The sequence below is a fragment of the Pituophis catenifer genome, unplaced genomic scaffold (assembly GCF_029215685.1).
Source record: "Pituophis catenifer annectens isolate HBS135680 unplaced genomic scaffold, rPitCat1.0.hap2 SCAF_2, whole genome shotgun sequence".
NCBI lineage: Eukaryota > Metazoa > Chordata > Lepidosauria > Squamata > Colubridae > Pituophis > Pituophis catenifer.
This window is the reverse complement of record NW_027256882.1, coordinates 35,708,931-35,725,766: the sequence shown is the minus strand read 5'-3', so window position 1 is coordinate 35,725,766 and position 16,836 is coordinate 35,708,931. Positions and strand designations below refer to the sequence as shown.

The window sequence follows — 16,836 nt, the reverse complement described above, 5'->3', positions numbered from 1 at the left end:
TGTACAACCTTGCTGTTCTCCACATTAAATTTTATTTTGTTGGATAGGACCCATTGTTCAAGTCTGTCATAATCCTTTTGGATCCTGAACTTGTCTTCCGGGCGGTTGGCTATTCCTGCCAGCTTTCTGTCATCTGCAAATTTGATCAGTTCTCCTTCTATTCCCTCATTTAAATATTTTATGAAAAACTTGAAGACTACAGGACTTAAGATGAAACCTTGTGGTACGCCACTGCTTACTTCCCTCCATGTAGATGAACTACTATTACTACTCGCTGAGTATGTTTTGTCAGCCAATTTGTTGGTTATGCTGTGTATCCCATATTTTTCCAGCTTATCAAGAAGTAGATTGTGGTCTACTTTGTCAAATGCCTTATTGAAATCTAAGTATATTATGTCCACAGCATTTCACTGGTCTGCTAATTTAATCACTGTCAAAGAAGGAAATAAGAGGCGTTTGGCATGATCTGTTTTTAATTGGCTCCTACTTATAACTTTATTTGTTTCTAGATGTTCACAGATCTATTTTTTGATGATCTTTTTCAGGAACTTCTCAGGTATTATATCAGACTGATTGGTCTGTAGTTTTCTGCGTCTGGTTTTTTTTCATCATTTTTCATCATTTTTTTTCATCATGATTGGCAAGAGATTTGCATCTCATCTAAAAATTATATTAAGAAAAACTCCCTGATAAAGCTTCTCTAAATTGGTTTCAGAAACTTGTCATCTTGCAATCCACTCGTTCCCCCTCCACCACCTTCCCTTTCCTTTCCTAAGGTGTGAGAATATTCCAGGCATTCCTGGCGCCAGGCAACGGTTATAAATCAGGGTAAAGTTCATACAAAGAGGACCAGGCAGGAAATAGGATGCTTAGGACACATAGGAAAAGAACTAAACGTGACAACTCCAAACCCCCCCTCCCCTCTTCTTCCATGAAGAATGGCAGATACACAGATCTAGCAGGGAGATTCCTATCCCCACTCTGTTTGTCTAGCTTAATTTTTCAAGAGAATGGGGGGCAAGAGGAGAGAAATATGTGCATATTGGAAGAGTGAATGGACTGGCTGAAGGGCAAGTGGAAAGAAAAGTTAAATACGCAACGCAGATATCAGTTCCTGATTGGATAAACAGAAAACAAAAATACTTGTGAAGATCATGGCTTTAAACAGAGTGATTCCAGATCAGAAAAGAAATGAGACAAGACTGTATACTCCATGTTTATTCAACTTGTATGCTGAATGAATATTGAAGAAGTATAGTTTAGAAGACAAATAACATAGTTTTAAATTGGTGGAAGAAACATCAATAACCTTCCTTAGGCTATTTATTGACAGTAACATTAATCACATGGGAGAAAGAAAGAATTTTTAGAACAAATAATAAAAGGTTTTCAATTTCTTATTTTATCTTAGCAATAATTTGGATAAAAACATAACTGGCAAAATCAAGAGCTCTAGTTGCTTTTCATCATTAGATGCTCCTTCATGTTCAAATCAGGTCTCAGAATGATGACGTAACATTTGGGGACAAAGATGCAGCCCAGTAAGCCCAGGCTGGAAGTCAAGATGGAGAAGATCTGCACAGCCACCATGTATTTTCCTTTGGTGCTCAGGTAGGTGGGGACAAAGGAGACCCAAACACTGCAAAAAACCAACATGCTGAAGGTGATCAGCTTGGCTTCGTTGAAAGATCCTGGCAACTTCCGGGCCAGGAAAGCCACCAAGAAGCAGATGGCAGACAGAAAGCCCATGTATCCAAGGGCACTGTAAAACATTGTAACTGAACCTTCATTGCATTGCAGAAGGATCTGTCCTTTTTGGGAATAGAAGTCAGAATCTGGGAATGGGGGAAAGATTCCCAGCCATATGAAACAGATGCCCACCTGAACACCAGAGCAGGAGAAGATGATGAAATTGGCCAGAGATTTCCCCAGCCATTTCCTCATCTTGCTGCCTGGCTTTGTGGCCAGAAATGCCACCACCACCATGATAGTCTTGGCCAGCAAGGATGACACGGCAACTGAGAAAACAACACTGAAGGCAGTTTGTCGAAGAAGGCAGGTCGCTTCCTTGGGTTGACCAATGAAGAGAAGGGAAGTCAAGAAGGAAAGCAGGAGAAAGATCAGCAGAATGTAGGTGAGATCCCGGTTGTTGGCTTTGACTATGGGAGTTTCTCGATATTTAATAAAAATTCCTAGAACTGAGGCAGTGGTTAGAGACAAAAAAAGGGCAGAGATAGCCAGAACAAGACCTAGGTTTTCTCTGTAGGACAGAAATGTCATAACTTTGGGAACACACAGATCTCGCTTGTTGTTGGAATGGTGGTCATCTGGACACTTTTCACAATGGGCTACATCTGGAAAACACAAAATACTGTTTTTTAACAAGTGATTGAGTGACATTCAGCACATCATTTTATGCTGCCCAACTCCCAAGAGTCCCTTGGGAGTTGGGCGGCATAGAAATGCGAAAAAATAAATAAATAAAATAAATAAATCATAGCCAACTTTTCAGATATAGGATGCACACATTTATTGTTATATGATTTGTTTATTATGCAATTATATTTATAGACCACCTGTAAAACATTTTGCAGCAGTTTCCATTTAAATTATAACTTGGAGTGAATTTTCTATATTTTTCTTTTTGAAAACTCTTCTCATTTTTGCATTAGGATTATTTCTTTGACGTCTTGTATCCATTTTATCATACAAATGTTGATTTTTTCCACCTCCATGTTATATTTCAAAAACAATTTACATATGGCTCTAAATCATAAATCTTGTTTTGTATGAGTATTTCAAATGCTGTCATCTTTCTCAAGGTCTCTCAATCTTTTTCAAGATGGTTTGTTATTGTTTCAGCAGTTTGTGAAAAAAATCCACCTCCCTGAATTCTACCTTCACTGAAGTGATTTTAGTCTGCTTCCTGAGTCTGGATGTAGCATATCAAATGACATATCATATGACATCAAATCTTGGTAATACCGGAACAGTGGTAGCACAGTGATTAGAATACAATATTGCAGGCTAACTCTGTCCAGAGCCTGGAGTTCAATCCTGATCAGCTCAAGGTTGACTCAGCCTTTCTTCCTTTTCAGGTTGGCAAAATGTGGACTCACTTTGTTGGGGACAATATGCTGACTCTGTAAATAGCTTAGAGGATGATATAAAGCACTCTCTAAGTCTAAGTGCAATTGCTATTTCTAATACATTGTCCTTAAAATATATGGTGCTCCTTCTTTGTTCTTGAACTACCGACCTTCCTGCACAGAGATGGTTCCTTCCGTGCATGGAGAACAGTCATAACAGCAAAGTGGTTCTCCCTCCCTCAAGAGCTTGGTATATCCTGGGAGGCAACTTTCAGTACACCTAGAAAAGGGGGCCTTCTAAACAGCAAGGAAGTCAGAGAAACATAGGAATGAGGGGGTTACTTCTAAAAATGGAACTGAGCACCAAAGTGGGTTCAGGAATTCAAAAAGATACTTTCAAGATCTTTTTCCAAACATAATGAAAATAATTTTCTCTTAGTGAAAAGTCTTCACTAGCTGTTTCATTTCAGCAGGCTATGATCCCAGAGTCCCCTCAATGTTCAGAAAAGGCTGTTGATTCTCCAGTCCAGGCATCATTATCCTTCTGGGATTTTTCTGCATTTGGACTTCAGATCCCATCAGATTCAGCCAACTGGTCAATGACACAAAACTGTGGAAACTGTAGTCCAAAGCATGGAAACCACAGGGTTGCTCGCTCTCATCTTAGCAATTGCTAGAACACAATCTATCACATCATGTACTCTGGCTTCTTACAATATGCATTTGTTAGATCTCAATTTCCTATCAGCTCAGTCTCAAAGCAGACTCTAGTTGTGAACAAACATTGGATAAGATTCAATAGAAGAGAATCTCTGTAACGCAGGATTGAACTGTAAACTCCTTGATGCTCTCTCAGTTTGGTTGTTGCTTGCATTCATTTGACTAGATAACATTATCAGTGCTATCATCAAGCACATCAGGCATCGATGATGTTACTTAGTTTGGTAAGCAACCAATGAAATACCTGCAAACAACAACCAAGCTCAGGGAACACCAAAGATTCCACTAACTAAGTGCCTCCAACCCCAGAACAATGCTGATATTCCCACCATAAGCAATAGATCTTTTGAGAGGTCCAGGAGAAATAGTAGTGTCTCCTTCAACTGTCTTTTTACTAGTGTAGGTCCTGCATTATAGTGAAAAGGCTGAAAAACCATAAAATCACATGGATATACAGTATAGGAATAGATAAATAATAAAACCCAAAAAGAGGCAGATTTGGTTACCTGGTTAAAAGACGTTGGCCATATGATGGCGCTCTCATGGACAGAGACCTTGATATCTGAAGAGACTTCTTCTTTTCCAATATTCCCAATTACCACCCCAGCAGCAGATTTGTTGGGAAATACTGCCCAGTCCATGATATCAAAGTCGGCAATAGGAATTCCATTCTCATCCAAATAAACATCATTTACAGAAAAATTGTAAATCTGGAAGTTTCTTAGAAAAGGATGGAGCTGAAAAGATATGGAGAATCACACTTGCAATGTATATGTTCCCATTTCAACCCTAAATCAAAACAGGGATACTTTACCCCGGTGTTTCTGTCTGCAAATGTGGTAGCAAGATTATTTTTTCTCTCTCTAATTCCCTCTCTCCCTCTCTTTCTTTCCAACTCCCACTGTCTCTGTCTCTCTCTCTCTCTCACAGACACACACACACATACACATACACACAAACCTTTTTCAGTTTAATATTTTTGGCCTGCTTTATGAAATTGGTAATCTCAGATTCCAAACATATTATGCAGTGGTGGGATTCAATTTTTTTAACAACCAGTTCTGTGGGCGTGGCTTAGTTGGGGTTGTGGCTTGGTGGTTATGTGACTGGGTGGGCGTGGCTAACTGGTCATGTGACTGGTGGGCATGGCTAGCTGGTCATGTGACCGGTGGGCGTGGCTATCTGCATAGGGACTATAGAGGGCTGAAAAAAGTCATTTCTGACAGGTCCTTGCACTTTTGACCAGTTTTCGCACTTTTGACTGGTCATCATTTATGCCCATTGTAGCATTCTTAACAACCGTGTCACTCATTTCACAACTGCTTCTCTTCACCATGGTGACAAGATAGGGCAAAAACGTAAAATGTGAGGACAGTTGTAAGTTCAAGGACTGGTCAAAAGTGCGAGGACTAGTCAGAAATAACTTTTTCAGCCCTCTGAGTAGTCCATATGCATAAAAGGATACAGCAATAGAGAGGGATGAAGGAAGGGAAGGGAAATTAGAGTAGGAGTGAGGGTAAGAGAGGGAGGAAGAGAGGAGGAGAAGGAGAAAGGAAGAGGAAGTAGGGAGGAGAAGAAGAGGGAGAGGAAGAGAAAGTAAGAAGGAAAGAAAAGAGAGAGGTGGTAGGTTTGAGGAAAAAGATTGCTGTACAATAAAAAAGATGAAAGGGAAGAAAGCCAACCCCAAACAAATATAAAAATATTAAGATAAAGAATGAATTGTTAAACTTTAAAGAATAAAAGAGAACAAATATGAAGAAATAACAATAATTAGAAACACACATACAAACATACAATGTATTTTCTTTGAACAGAGTATTTGGCCGGTTCACAAATTTAAACAGTGTTTAGTCATTTCAATTAAATTTACAATTTCTATATTTCCTTTTTGCCATATTTATTCCTCATCTATTTTTGTAAAAAACGAATATTACCCTTCATCCTCATCTCTAATCTTAATCAAATTCAATTTTTCCCTTCTCTTCTATATTATATTATACCCCTTCCCATTGTCATCTATTTTTATATCCATCCTCACATTGGTTAATTATGTAATATTACAGTTGTTTAATATAAATTCAACATTTTAATATAAATCAATTAGTTATATAACTACCTTTTTGTATATTAATCAATATGAACATGAATATTCCAATTATTTCCATGCAATCCAATTTCTTACAAATCAATTAATTATATTTACCAATAATAATAAACAAAATACCCTTTTGGGATCGTCAGCTTCCACTGCCTGTCAGAGCCGCCTTCACAACGGAACGGCGGCTCGAAAAAACTCCGTTTCCATGAGGAAACGGAGATAGAGCCGGCAGGGGTGGGTAGAACTCTCTGCAGAGTCCCAAAAGTTTTTTTTTTTCTTTTGGGACGGAGCGGATGAGATGCCCCATATCCCCAGCCGTCGCTCCGGGCTTTGGGAGACCTCTGCTAATGCAGAGCTAGGCGTCAAGAGCAAGCCTGTGAATCTAACAGATTACTTAAAGAAAATGTGAGCTGGATCTGTAATACTGAACCGCAAGTATTCTACTTATCTTTTAAAAATAAAAAATAACTTAAGAGAGAAGAGGAAAGGAAAGGAGGGGAAAAAAGTTTTTTAAAATGGCGTTTGCAGCAGCTGGAGAAGAGGCAGAAAGGAAAAGTCTTTCTGTTTTCTATTATTACAATGTAGCGGAATAAATACCACTGGCTACATTTGTAGACAAAACCTCGCTCCTGTGTTTTTCTTTCTTTTTTCTTCCTGGAGACTTGATATTGTTGTTGACTGGAAAGAAGTCTTTTTTCTTGTTTTTTTTTCTTTTCTTTCTTTTTAACAAAGCCTGCCTGGGCGGAAGCATGGCGCTGAGACTTACAAAGTCAGATAAACAAGAAGGGGGGGGGATTCCCTCACCCACAATTTAAAGGAACAAGTTTTAACTCTTCAGTCTCAGAAACCTGATTTTGATATAATAGAATTTCTCTTAGAGGAGATTGAAAGAAGGGATGAGATTGTGAATCAGCATCTTGAAGAATTTAAGCAGGAAATTAAAGAACTGGTAAAATCTAAGTTTGATTTTTTGGAGCAAAAAATTTTAAAAGTGGTTAATGGTTTTTCAAAATTTATGATACAGTTGGATACAAATACTAATTTACTAGAGTCTAAAATGGATGAAATTCAAGATAAATTGGACAATAGAATTCAAAAAATTGAAAATGATTTGATAAACACTCAGGATAATAGCTCAGAAGAAAAACCTAAAATGGATGCTGACCAAATGTCTGGTAATGTAGAAAATCTGCAACAGAGGATTGAAAAAGAGGTTCTCATGGTCCAATATAATTTTACAGAATATGCGATAAGACTGAGAGGTTTGCAGGAAAATAATAGAGATGATTTAAGGAAAATATCTTCTGAAATTCTAGCTGGGATTTTAAAGGTTCAACCTGAGGAAGTGTTTTGTAGGATTGACAGAGCTTTCAGAATAAATTCCTGGATTGCTAAGCAAAGGCAACTGCCTAGAGATGTGGTGATTTATTTTACGGACAAGGAAATTAGGAATAATATTGTGCAAAATTCCTTTAATTCTAATTTGCAATTGTATGGAAGAAAGATATGGATTTACAAGGAACTCCCACCTAAGATATTAGCAGAAAGGAAGAAATTTGGTTTTCTGGTGTCTGAGTTAAAAAAGAGAAATATTTCATATAGGTGGAACGCCCCAGTTGGTATTATACTGAGACATCAAGGAGAAAGATATCAGTTAGATACTATTGAAAGAGCGGAAGAATTTTATCAAAATAGGTTGAATATGAATTTAACTTCTTCAGGAATGATACAGGATAAACAGAAGGAGCTGGAAATAAAGGGAAAATATCGAATTACAGAGACTGTACCAGATAAATTGCCTTTGGATTTACCGGACACCCCAGCTGGATTATCTACAAATTTGAGAGAAGTGCCATCTGATTTTAATGTGATGACATATCAAGGCAAGCATGGAAATCAATTAGGGGATATACAAGGGATAAAAAAGAAACACGAGACACCAAAACAAAATCAATACGACCAATCTACAAAGCAGAATGAAGACCGACCAGTTGACACACAATCTGTAGAAAAGAAACCAGGATCGAAATCAAACCCACAAAAAGAAAACAAAAAAAGAAATAGGTTGTATAAAAATAGAAATTTCTAACTCAAGCAACAGTGAAGCCAGTGTCTTTAAAATATGAATGATTATGTGAAAACATAGAGGAGGCGACATATTGGTCTATATCATCCTGAGGATAGTGGCAGATCTCTGCATTGCCATAATTTTGGGACGTGGAAAGAGCCTCAAACTGATGGATTTGAATTATCTACTTTGATATTTCTTTTTGTGTTGATAAATATATTATAATTATCTTGAATCATAAGGCAAGAGAATTATGCTGGGGCATGCAGAAGATCCGGTTGTTACCCACTACGATGATGGAAATCAATAATCCTGATGAAACCTATAATTATTATTATATGGAATATAATTATAATGTCACTCGGGTGGTTGTTTTTACTTTTATACATATAAGAAGATATTTACTACTGATGGGGGCAGATATGATTGAAGATCTTGAATAAACTGTTGCATCAGCAAGCTATGTTACCCTATTATGGATGTTGGTTTTAACAATCCAGTGGAAAGACCTCAAAGAAGATATTATATGGACTATAAATTTAAAGTTATTGTCTTTTCTTTTTTTTATTTAGATATAATGGAATATATATATATATATTTAAGTAGTGTGGGCAGTGAATTAAAGATATTAAGAATTGTTGTGTATGGTAAATTTGTAGGACAGTGGGTGAATAAGCTAACTACAGACTGATTAGTTTAAGAAAAGGGATTTTTAAGTGATATATTTAGGGGAGTGGAGGAAATGGATAGAGTGGAATAAATGTTAAATTAGATTTTAAGGGGAGGCCGCTTTGAAATGTTATAGTAATATATATAGAAGATTAAATATTAAAGTAGGATTTATCGTATAGTTTTAAAGTGGAAGGTGGTTTTGAATTGTTGTAATAACATATAGATATAAAACACTATTATGTTAAATTAGAAGTTATTTTATAATAGTTATAGTATAATGTTTTTTTGTTTTGTTTTTTGTTCTCTTCTTTTCTGAAATGTATGGATAAAGGGGGATGTTATGATATTTATAATATTTTTAGTAAGTAAAGGTCAGTATTCTGAGGAGGGAGTAAGTAATCTGTTATGAATTAGGGGTTTTTTTTTGTTACGAAGAAGTCACAGGGGGGGATGGGTGGGGAGGGGGGGTTAGGGAGGGGGAGGCAGAGGGGGGGGGAAAAGGGGGAAAAAATTTGTATTTGAAAACTTTTTCAATAAAAAAAAAAAATATTAGAATGTGCAGAAATGGCAAAATTAACCAGTATGCTCAAAGATGATGAGAATTCAAAATTTAAGGCAGTATGGGAAAGGTGGTATAAATGGTGGAATAATAGAACAAGACTATAAGGATATGTCTATTTCTAATAATGATAGATTTGAAGATACTTGCTGTGTATATACTGTATATATGTAATCGCACGATACCTCAGATGTTACCTGAGATTTGACATTTTCTTTTTAAAAAAACCTTTTTTAAAAAATCAATAAAGTATATTTAAAAAAAAAAATAAAAAAAAAATAGAATAAAAGAAAAAAAAAAGATTAAAAAAAAATAATAATAATAAACAAAATAATTTCCCCCATATATTTCTCCAAACCACAACTTAACCATTTCTGCTTTCAACACAATATACAATTAATAGTATCTCAATTATTACAATTCCCTAGTTAAATAGAGCTTTTTTTCTTTTGTGTTTTAAAATCTTGAACTCTCCTCTTTTTCCCTAAATTTCCCATTGTTTGCACCTACCATTTTTGGTGAGCAAAAAGAAAAAGAAATCTCTCCCTGCCTAATTTTCCAACGTTGCAACAACAGCAAAGCCAACAGCCTGCTTTACTGTATGTTTTGTTTTTCAGCATAGATAGGGGGGAAAAAATCTGCACTCTTTGCAAGCAAGCAGCAGAGCCTTGAGCAAAACAGCTGAGAGCAAATCAGCTGAGAGTCGGGAGCCGATCTAAGCAAGGGCTAATTAGCCTATGCTGAAGCTCGGCGGGCCAATAAAATTACAAAAAAACACCGAACCCTTTGTTAAATTGCTGGCTCGCCCGCCCCTCGCCCACCACTATTTATTGGCAATAAATAGTGGTGCGGAGGGGCGGGGCAAGGGGTGGGGCGAGCCAGCAATTTAACAAAGGGTTCAGACGAACCCCCTAGAACCGGCAGAATCCCACCACTGATATTATGACTCTGGCAATATCACCATATTTCTATGGTAGTTTTCCCACTAATTGTATTGGTATTACGAAAAGGAGTGTCCCAATTTTGCTTGACTAGAACATTAACTCCAACTTGGCTTTGAGTCATCAACAAAAGGCTGGTCCTAAATCTTCAGTCTCCTTTGGCCAATGTCCTAAGGCACCCCTGCTGCTTCCCCTTTGTTGCAGGGTTGTTGCCTGCCTCCCTCTGTCCAAGTCACCTGCTGGAAGGACACATGCACTAATCTAGGTAGTGTAAGAAAAAAAAGGGAGAAAAGGAGATATATGCAATGCCTGTTAAAAAAAAGAAAGGATGGAGTTTCCATCACACTCTTTGGAAGAGAAAATATCACAAAATGAAACAGTGAGGTTTAGAAAAGCCACTAGAAATGAGAGCTAGTTATACAACCAGATGTGACATCATGATGCAACCTGACTTTTCCTCCACAACGTTGTGAATGGAAGCTTTTTTCCCCCTTATTAGCTGATATGTATCACAGTTGGAAAATTGCACAGCCAGAGAAATCACTTCTGTTCTGATGTCCTGGAAACACGGAAGAACAATGTAGGCATTTGGAAGTCAATAAAATGGCCAATAGAAACAATACATTCCTTACCGATATATTATTATACGCTCTTTCTAAGCTCTACAAGTTTTATTCTTCTATAATAGCTTTATGGAACAAACAGTTGGTGGTGGAATGTGAAAGGATTGGGAGAAATGATTGGGTTTGAAACAGGGGTGCTATTCAGCAGGTTCTGACAGGTTCTGTAGAACCGGTAGCGGAAATTTTGAGTAGTTCGGAGAACCGGCAAATACCACCTCTGGCTGGCCCCAGGGTGGGGTGGGAATGGAGATTTTGCAGTATCTTTCCCCTGGAGTGGGGTGGGAATGGGGATTTTGCAGTATCCTTCCCCTGCCACCCCCACCAAGCCATGCCCAACAAGCCACGCCCACACAACCGGTAGTAAAAAAAATTGAATTCCATCACTGGTTCCAAATACTAAGATTTAATCTTCAAAGGAGAGGAACAGAATCTTGGGAGATGGCAAACACAGAAGATAAAATTGCCAGGCTATAACAAGGAAGCTGTAGTGTGCTTTCTGTAGCTTCAACCTGAAGATGCTAAGAGGAAGAAAGATTTGACTCCTCTTTGCATGGCAGGACAGGAATTCAGAATTACATGATGGTTTTGGTGGCATCCTACTGTTTATTTATTGAGCAATTGTGGAAAGAACCTTCCAGTTTTTTCAGACATCATTGCCTATTCTCAGAAGCATCTCTTGTTTAGTCTGGAAGATTTACCAACACAATCTCTCTCTCTCTCTCTCTCTCTCTCTCTCTCTCTCTCTCTCTCTCTCTCTCTCTCTCTCTCTCTCTCTCTCTCTCTCTCCTCCCTCCCTCCCTCCCTCCCTCCCTCTCTCTCTCTCCAAACCTCCTCATCTGCTCAGAAGAAATATTAGAAACTGGCATTTTTTGTTGGGATCCACCCCCTCCCCCCACCCATCTCTGATTATCTTTAACATAACATTTAAGAACTGAAAGGGAACCATCAGCAAAATTGTGAAAAACCATTACATGACACGGCTGTACCATCTGGTTATCCCAAATATGCATCTTCCTCTTACTCCTTTGGGAGGAAAAGGCAGCACTGAGGGCCCAGGACACAACCTGGATTGCTGTGGAAATACTGGAGCCATCCTCAGACAGGATTCTTTCAACCAGATCCTGGGGTGGGATTTCCCAGGTCTCTTTCTCCAGGCATCTCTTCCAAACTTTCTTAGACAACAAGGGGATTGAATAGGAACACTGAAATGCTGCCTCCCCAAACTTCTCAGCAGCAGAGTAATGTGAATTAAAATCATAATATTGTGTCCTTTTCTTTGATTGAGTTGAGAAGGATAATATAAAATGGTTATGCTGGAGATTAACAAACTGGTAAAATAATCTCACATTGATATCAGACAAAGCTGTAGCAATCCATACTTTTTCCTTAAACAGGATTTGATTCTTTTCAATTTGTTGTATTAGCACTGCTACTATTAATGTGGTCTGAGAATCCAACTGACAAACAATACTTTTCACTCTACTGTCACTAAAATATTGAAAAAATTGCTTATCCCTCCCTATTCTAAGAACCACGGGTAAGCTTTCAGAGAAGGCAACACAGACGCCTTTCTTTAGGGCTTCTGGCACAAAGGTTCTTCTGAACTTTTCTCCAGTTTCATTGTCCGGAGCAGCGAGGCCGATCCACGTCCATCGGAAATGCAGGAGCAGTTGGACAATTGCCAAGTGAGGAGGTTCTTGCTTTGGAGTCACCCGGTAGAAAAAAGGAAAATGGTGTTTCTGCTCTGGAATGTGGCTGATGACCCCATAGTTGATCTAAGATGTAAGAGAAAAAATATGGTGAATTGCTTTGCTTTTCAGGACAAAAATAAGTCCTTACCTCCAAGGGCTTTTTTTTTTCTGATGCTAACCCTATACTCACACATCAAGTGGTCAAATATATTCACCAAGTTATACTCAGTGGCTAAGACACTGAGCTTGTCGATCGAAAGGTCGACAATTCAGTGGTTCGAATCCCTAGTGCTGTGGAACGGGGTGAGCTCCCATTACTTGTCCCAGCTTCTGCCAACAAAGCAGTTCGGAAAGCACGTAAAAAATACAAGTATAAAAATAGGAACCACCTTTGGTGGGAAGGTAACAGACATTTGAATACCTGATGAAAATATAATATTTCAAGTGTCTTTTAAGCTCTGTCATCTGACACATTTTATTGATCATCTGACCCCTTTTGGACTATCAGTAGACTTTATAAAATGAAATTAGCATTAGTATTCATTCATACTTGTGGAATTTTGTAGGTGCCTAGCATAGCTGAAATGTAATTAAAGAGTTCTGAATCAGTCTCTTCAAACACAGCCAAAATATTGTTTTGTCTTCCGCAACTGTAGTTTGGGACGTTCTCCTGCCCTGTAGACAGCAAGTCCATCACGACTTCGGATGTGATCCTTGCATTGAAAAAGTTCTCATAGATGCTGTATCCCAGGGTGATGTTTGGTAACAGTTTTGGATTCTGGTTGACCTCATGAATAGCAAAGAAGAAGGGCAGGACGTGCCAGAAGCTCAGACTCTTTATACTGCAAAATAAGAGAGTGCAGTTGGTTTTCATCCTCAATTCATAAAACCACATCACATTACCTGAAGCTGTTCCTTTATGATATTTAGAAATCAGTTGGATTGCTGTCTTATGAGACTAGCCTGGAAATTTAACAATCTAAAAATCTGAAATTAGTTATAGAATGCATCTCTAATATATCTCTAATTGTGTTGCCCAAGATGATGTTTGATAACAGTTTTGGATTCTGATTGATATCATGAAGGGAAAAGCAGGAGGGAATCAGACCAAAAGCTCACTTCCTGCATTATAATGCAGGAAATAATCTCAGAAATTCCTTCTTCAATTAAACAAAGTCAGATGATTGTATGAGTCAATTACAGGACCTTGCCAGGTGATTGCTGTTAGAAGGATAGTCCTATTGACTACAGAGGACTTTCTTTCCAATGCTTTTCTTCGTGCTCAAAATCATCCCAACTGGAAACTTTAGGAAGTTTTAATCATAGACTGTTAATATCACAGATGACAATATTAAAAGTTAAAACATATAAAATTTTAACATTCATATCAGCTAACCATCCCCGTTAAAAGAAACACAGTGGAAAAGATAAAATTAATCACTAGCGTTGAGGACACATCAGGAATTACCTTACAAATCTGTGACGTGGAGGCATAAAGAAGATGTATGGTTGAAATATAGTGCTAGATGTAGATATGAGTCCACTAATCAGGAAATCTCCTGTCTTGTAGTAATGAAATTCGTGTTTTCCTTCTTTCTGCACATTTAAGGGACATTTGGTCATCAGCCACCCACATGGAAAATGGGACACCAAGAGAAGCAGCAGCAGCATTTCAAATATCACAATGAAGATCTTCTGTAGTTCTCTGAGACAAGACACCACTGTCTTTAGTTTCAGAGAAATCTAAAGGGAAGCACAGCTCTCTTGCCAAAGGACACAGATACACTGACTTGACCAAGCAAGATAAAATTTAATCTGCCACATTAAAAGGACAGAATTAAAATTCAGACCTATACAGTGTGCCTACAGGAGTCTCACCATGTGTTCTTTGTAGTCTTTGAGATCCTTGTGGATCAGATCTTCAGATTTTTATAAGAATTACAAAATATTTGTGAAATCTGTTGATGGGGGTTACTAATTATCCATACCTTGGATTCAAAATAACCGTGGGTGAGAGAAGTCCCCTAGGCTTTAGTGGAAGATGAAGTAATCATTGTGATTTTGATAATTATACAGGGATTTGGGAATCACAGTTGATTCTCTGTTTGACTTCACTTACAAGTGTGCCTGAGGGGAAAAAATTTTGCATGAGTTATGGACCTAGTTAGAATTTAATCATCAAAATAACGACTCAGGAAACTTTTTATTCCCATTATTACTTTGGAGGAAGCAGAATATTATGGTCCTGTTATATTTCGGTTTCATGTTGAGTCATAGCACATGAAAGAGAAAACACTGATTGTGCTTGTAAATTAACTCTAGTGGACCTTGAATTAGGATGGGGTATTAATCCTGCCTCTGCTGGGTCTCTCATCAGCTTTCAATATTGAAACACAATGTATAGGTAGTCCTCGGCTTACAACAACTCATTTGGTGACCATTCAAAGTTACAGCATTATTGAAAAAAGTGACTTATAACCATTTTTCACACTTACAACTATTGCAGATTCCTCGTGGGCATGTAATCAAAATCTGGATGCTTGAAAAGTGGTTCAATTTTAAGATAGTTGCAGTGTCCTGGAATCATGTGATCACCTTTTGCAACTTTATGGCAAGTAAAGTCAAAGAGGAAACTGTCAGTGTGTATGAGAATTCATGCCTGGCAGAGAACAAGGTCAGCTAATGGGGACTGTTTGGAAACTGAAACAGTATTTGCTGGAGACAGCAAGGAGTCTGGGTGTGGTTAAGCTTAATCTCAAAAACTAGTCTGCTGAATTGAAACTGAAACTGTTCTCTCCTCTGCCTGTGTTTGCCTGTACTCTCTACCATGTTGGAAGAATCAGCCATTGGTATTGTATATTTACTTTCATGTGTTCTATTATATATAAAGAGAAGTTAATGAATCCTGCTGAATCAGTTACCTCTGTGTGCTTTCTGGATTTGATTCCTGCAGCAAACTCTGACAGAAACCAGATTCATTTAACAGTCAAGTTACTGATTTAACAACTGCAGTGGTTCACTTAAGAACTGTGGCAAGAAAGGTCATAAAATGGGGCAAAATTCATTTAAAATTGTCTCACTTAGCAACAGAAATGTTGGGCTCCATTGTGGTCATAAGCTGAGGACTACCTACACCTCTAGGCCAGGGGTGTCAAACTCACATCATCATGGCTTCATCACATGACATATCGTGACTTCTTTTCCCCTCGGTAAACAGGGTGTGACCAGCATGGCCCATGGGACCCCAGTTTCACACCTGTGCTCTAGACCCATTGAGAGGGTGGGGAATGAATTTTCCCCTCACAAAACATTATCAAGTTCCTCTACTGTGTCAACTCTCTTGTGATTGGCAAGTACAGACTCATATCTTCACTCTGCTGGTCTCGCTTAAAATTTGGAGACAATGGGGGGAGAGGAAAGAAATCTGTGCATTGACAGAGTGAATGGTGTGGCTTGAGGGAAAGTAGAAAGAAAAGTTAAATATGCAAAGCAGATATCAGTTACTGATTGGATAAACCAAAATCAAAAATACTCATGGCTTTTGAAGATTATAGAACATAAAATATGTGTTAATATAGGTGGCCATACAAATCTTTTAAAATAAATGAGTAACTAAAACAAATTATGTTGAGTTATGAAATGTTTTTGAGAAATGAGAATCCTACAATATCTCCCTATCCTTATAAGAAACCTACACAAGGACCCGAAGCCAGACTCTGAACAAAACAGAGTTAAGCAGAGTGATTCCAGATCACTCTTGTGAGACAAAAATGAGACAAGACTGTATACTCCCTTTGGCAGCATTCCAAGTTTCAACCCCAACAAAAGAAGACTCCGAGGCTGGCAATTCCTAAAAGTTCCATTTTATTAGAGAAGTCATATTGACACATCTGGGAAAACCCAAATCTGAAAGCTTCCAGTTTTCCTCACCCAAAAGAAAGTCAAAGTTCCATCCCCTTCACCCACATGTCCATCACATGATCCAATCAATTCACTGTCCCAACTGGAGACAAACCCCCGGGCATGCCCATCCAGGTGCAGGCTGATTGTCCTTGGTTCCCAGAGAAAGGAATGTTGTTATGGCTAATTCTCCACCGACTCCTTGAAATCCCCCATCCCGTTTTCCCAGGCACTAAATGTGACAGCTCAGAAGCTCTAAAGAAAAAGATGGCTTCCAGGGCTGACATCCTTCTTATTTATTCAACTTGTATGCTGAATGGATATTGAAGAAATGTAGATTGGAAGACAAATAACATGGTTTTAAACTGCTGGAAGAAACATCAATAACTTTCCTATGCTATTTATTGATAGTAAGATTAATCACATGGAAGAAAGAAAAAATTCTTAGAACAAATACCAAAAAAATTGCAATGTC

At 38.1% G+C, this 16,836-nt stretch overlaps 1 protein-coding gene across 1 annotated transcript; it reads right to left on the bottom strand.

Annotated features, from left to right (window-relative positions):
* Positions 1-1,452: 1,452 nt before the first annotated feature.
* On the bottom strand, positions 1,453-15,699 carry LOC139310099 (vomeronasal type-2 receptor 26-like). The gene is made up of 6 exons (XM_070934257.1): positions 15,623-15,699; positions 13,012-13,303; positions 12,336-12,545; positions 4,316-4,546; positions 3,260-3,386; positions 1,453-2,348 (listed from the first exon to the last, which is right to left on the bottom strand). The coding sequence occupies exons 1-6, from the start codon at positions 15,697-15,699 to the stop codon at positions 1,453-1,455; spliced, it is 1,833 nt and encodes a 610-aa protein (XP_070790358.1).
* Positions 15,700-16,836: the final 1,137 nt, after the last annotated feature.

Coding starts and splice junctions, on each gene's coding strand:
- LOC139310099 (XM_070934257.1), bottom strand. CDS start 15,699: ATGGGCCATGCTGGTCACACCCTGTTTACCGAGGGGAAAAGAAGTCAC. Junction 13,304..15,622: donor TGTGATGAAGCCATGATGAT/GTGAGTTTGACA, acceptor CTTATTTTGCAG/TATAAAGAGTCTGAGCTTCT. Junction 4,547..12,335: donor CAGAAGCCCTAAAGAAAGGC/GTCTGTGTTGCC, acceptor ATATCTTTTCAG/CTCCATCCTTTTCTAAGAAA.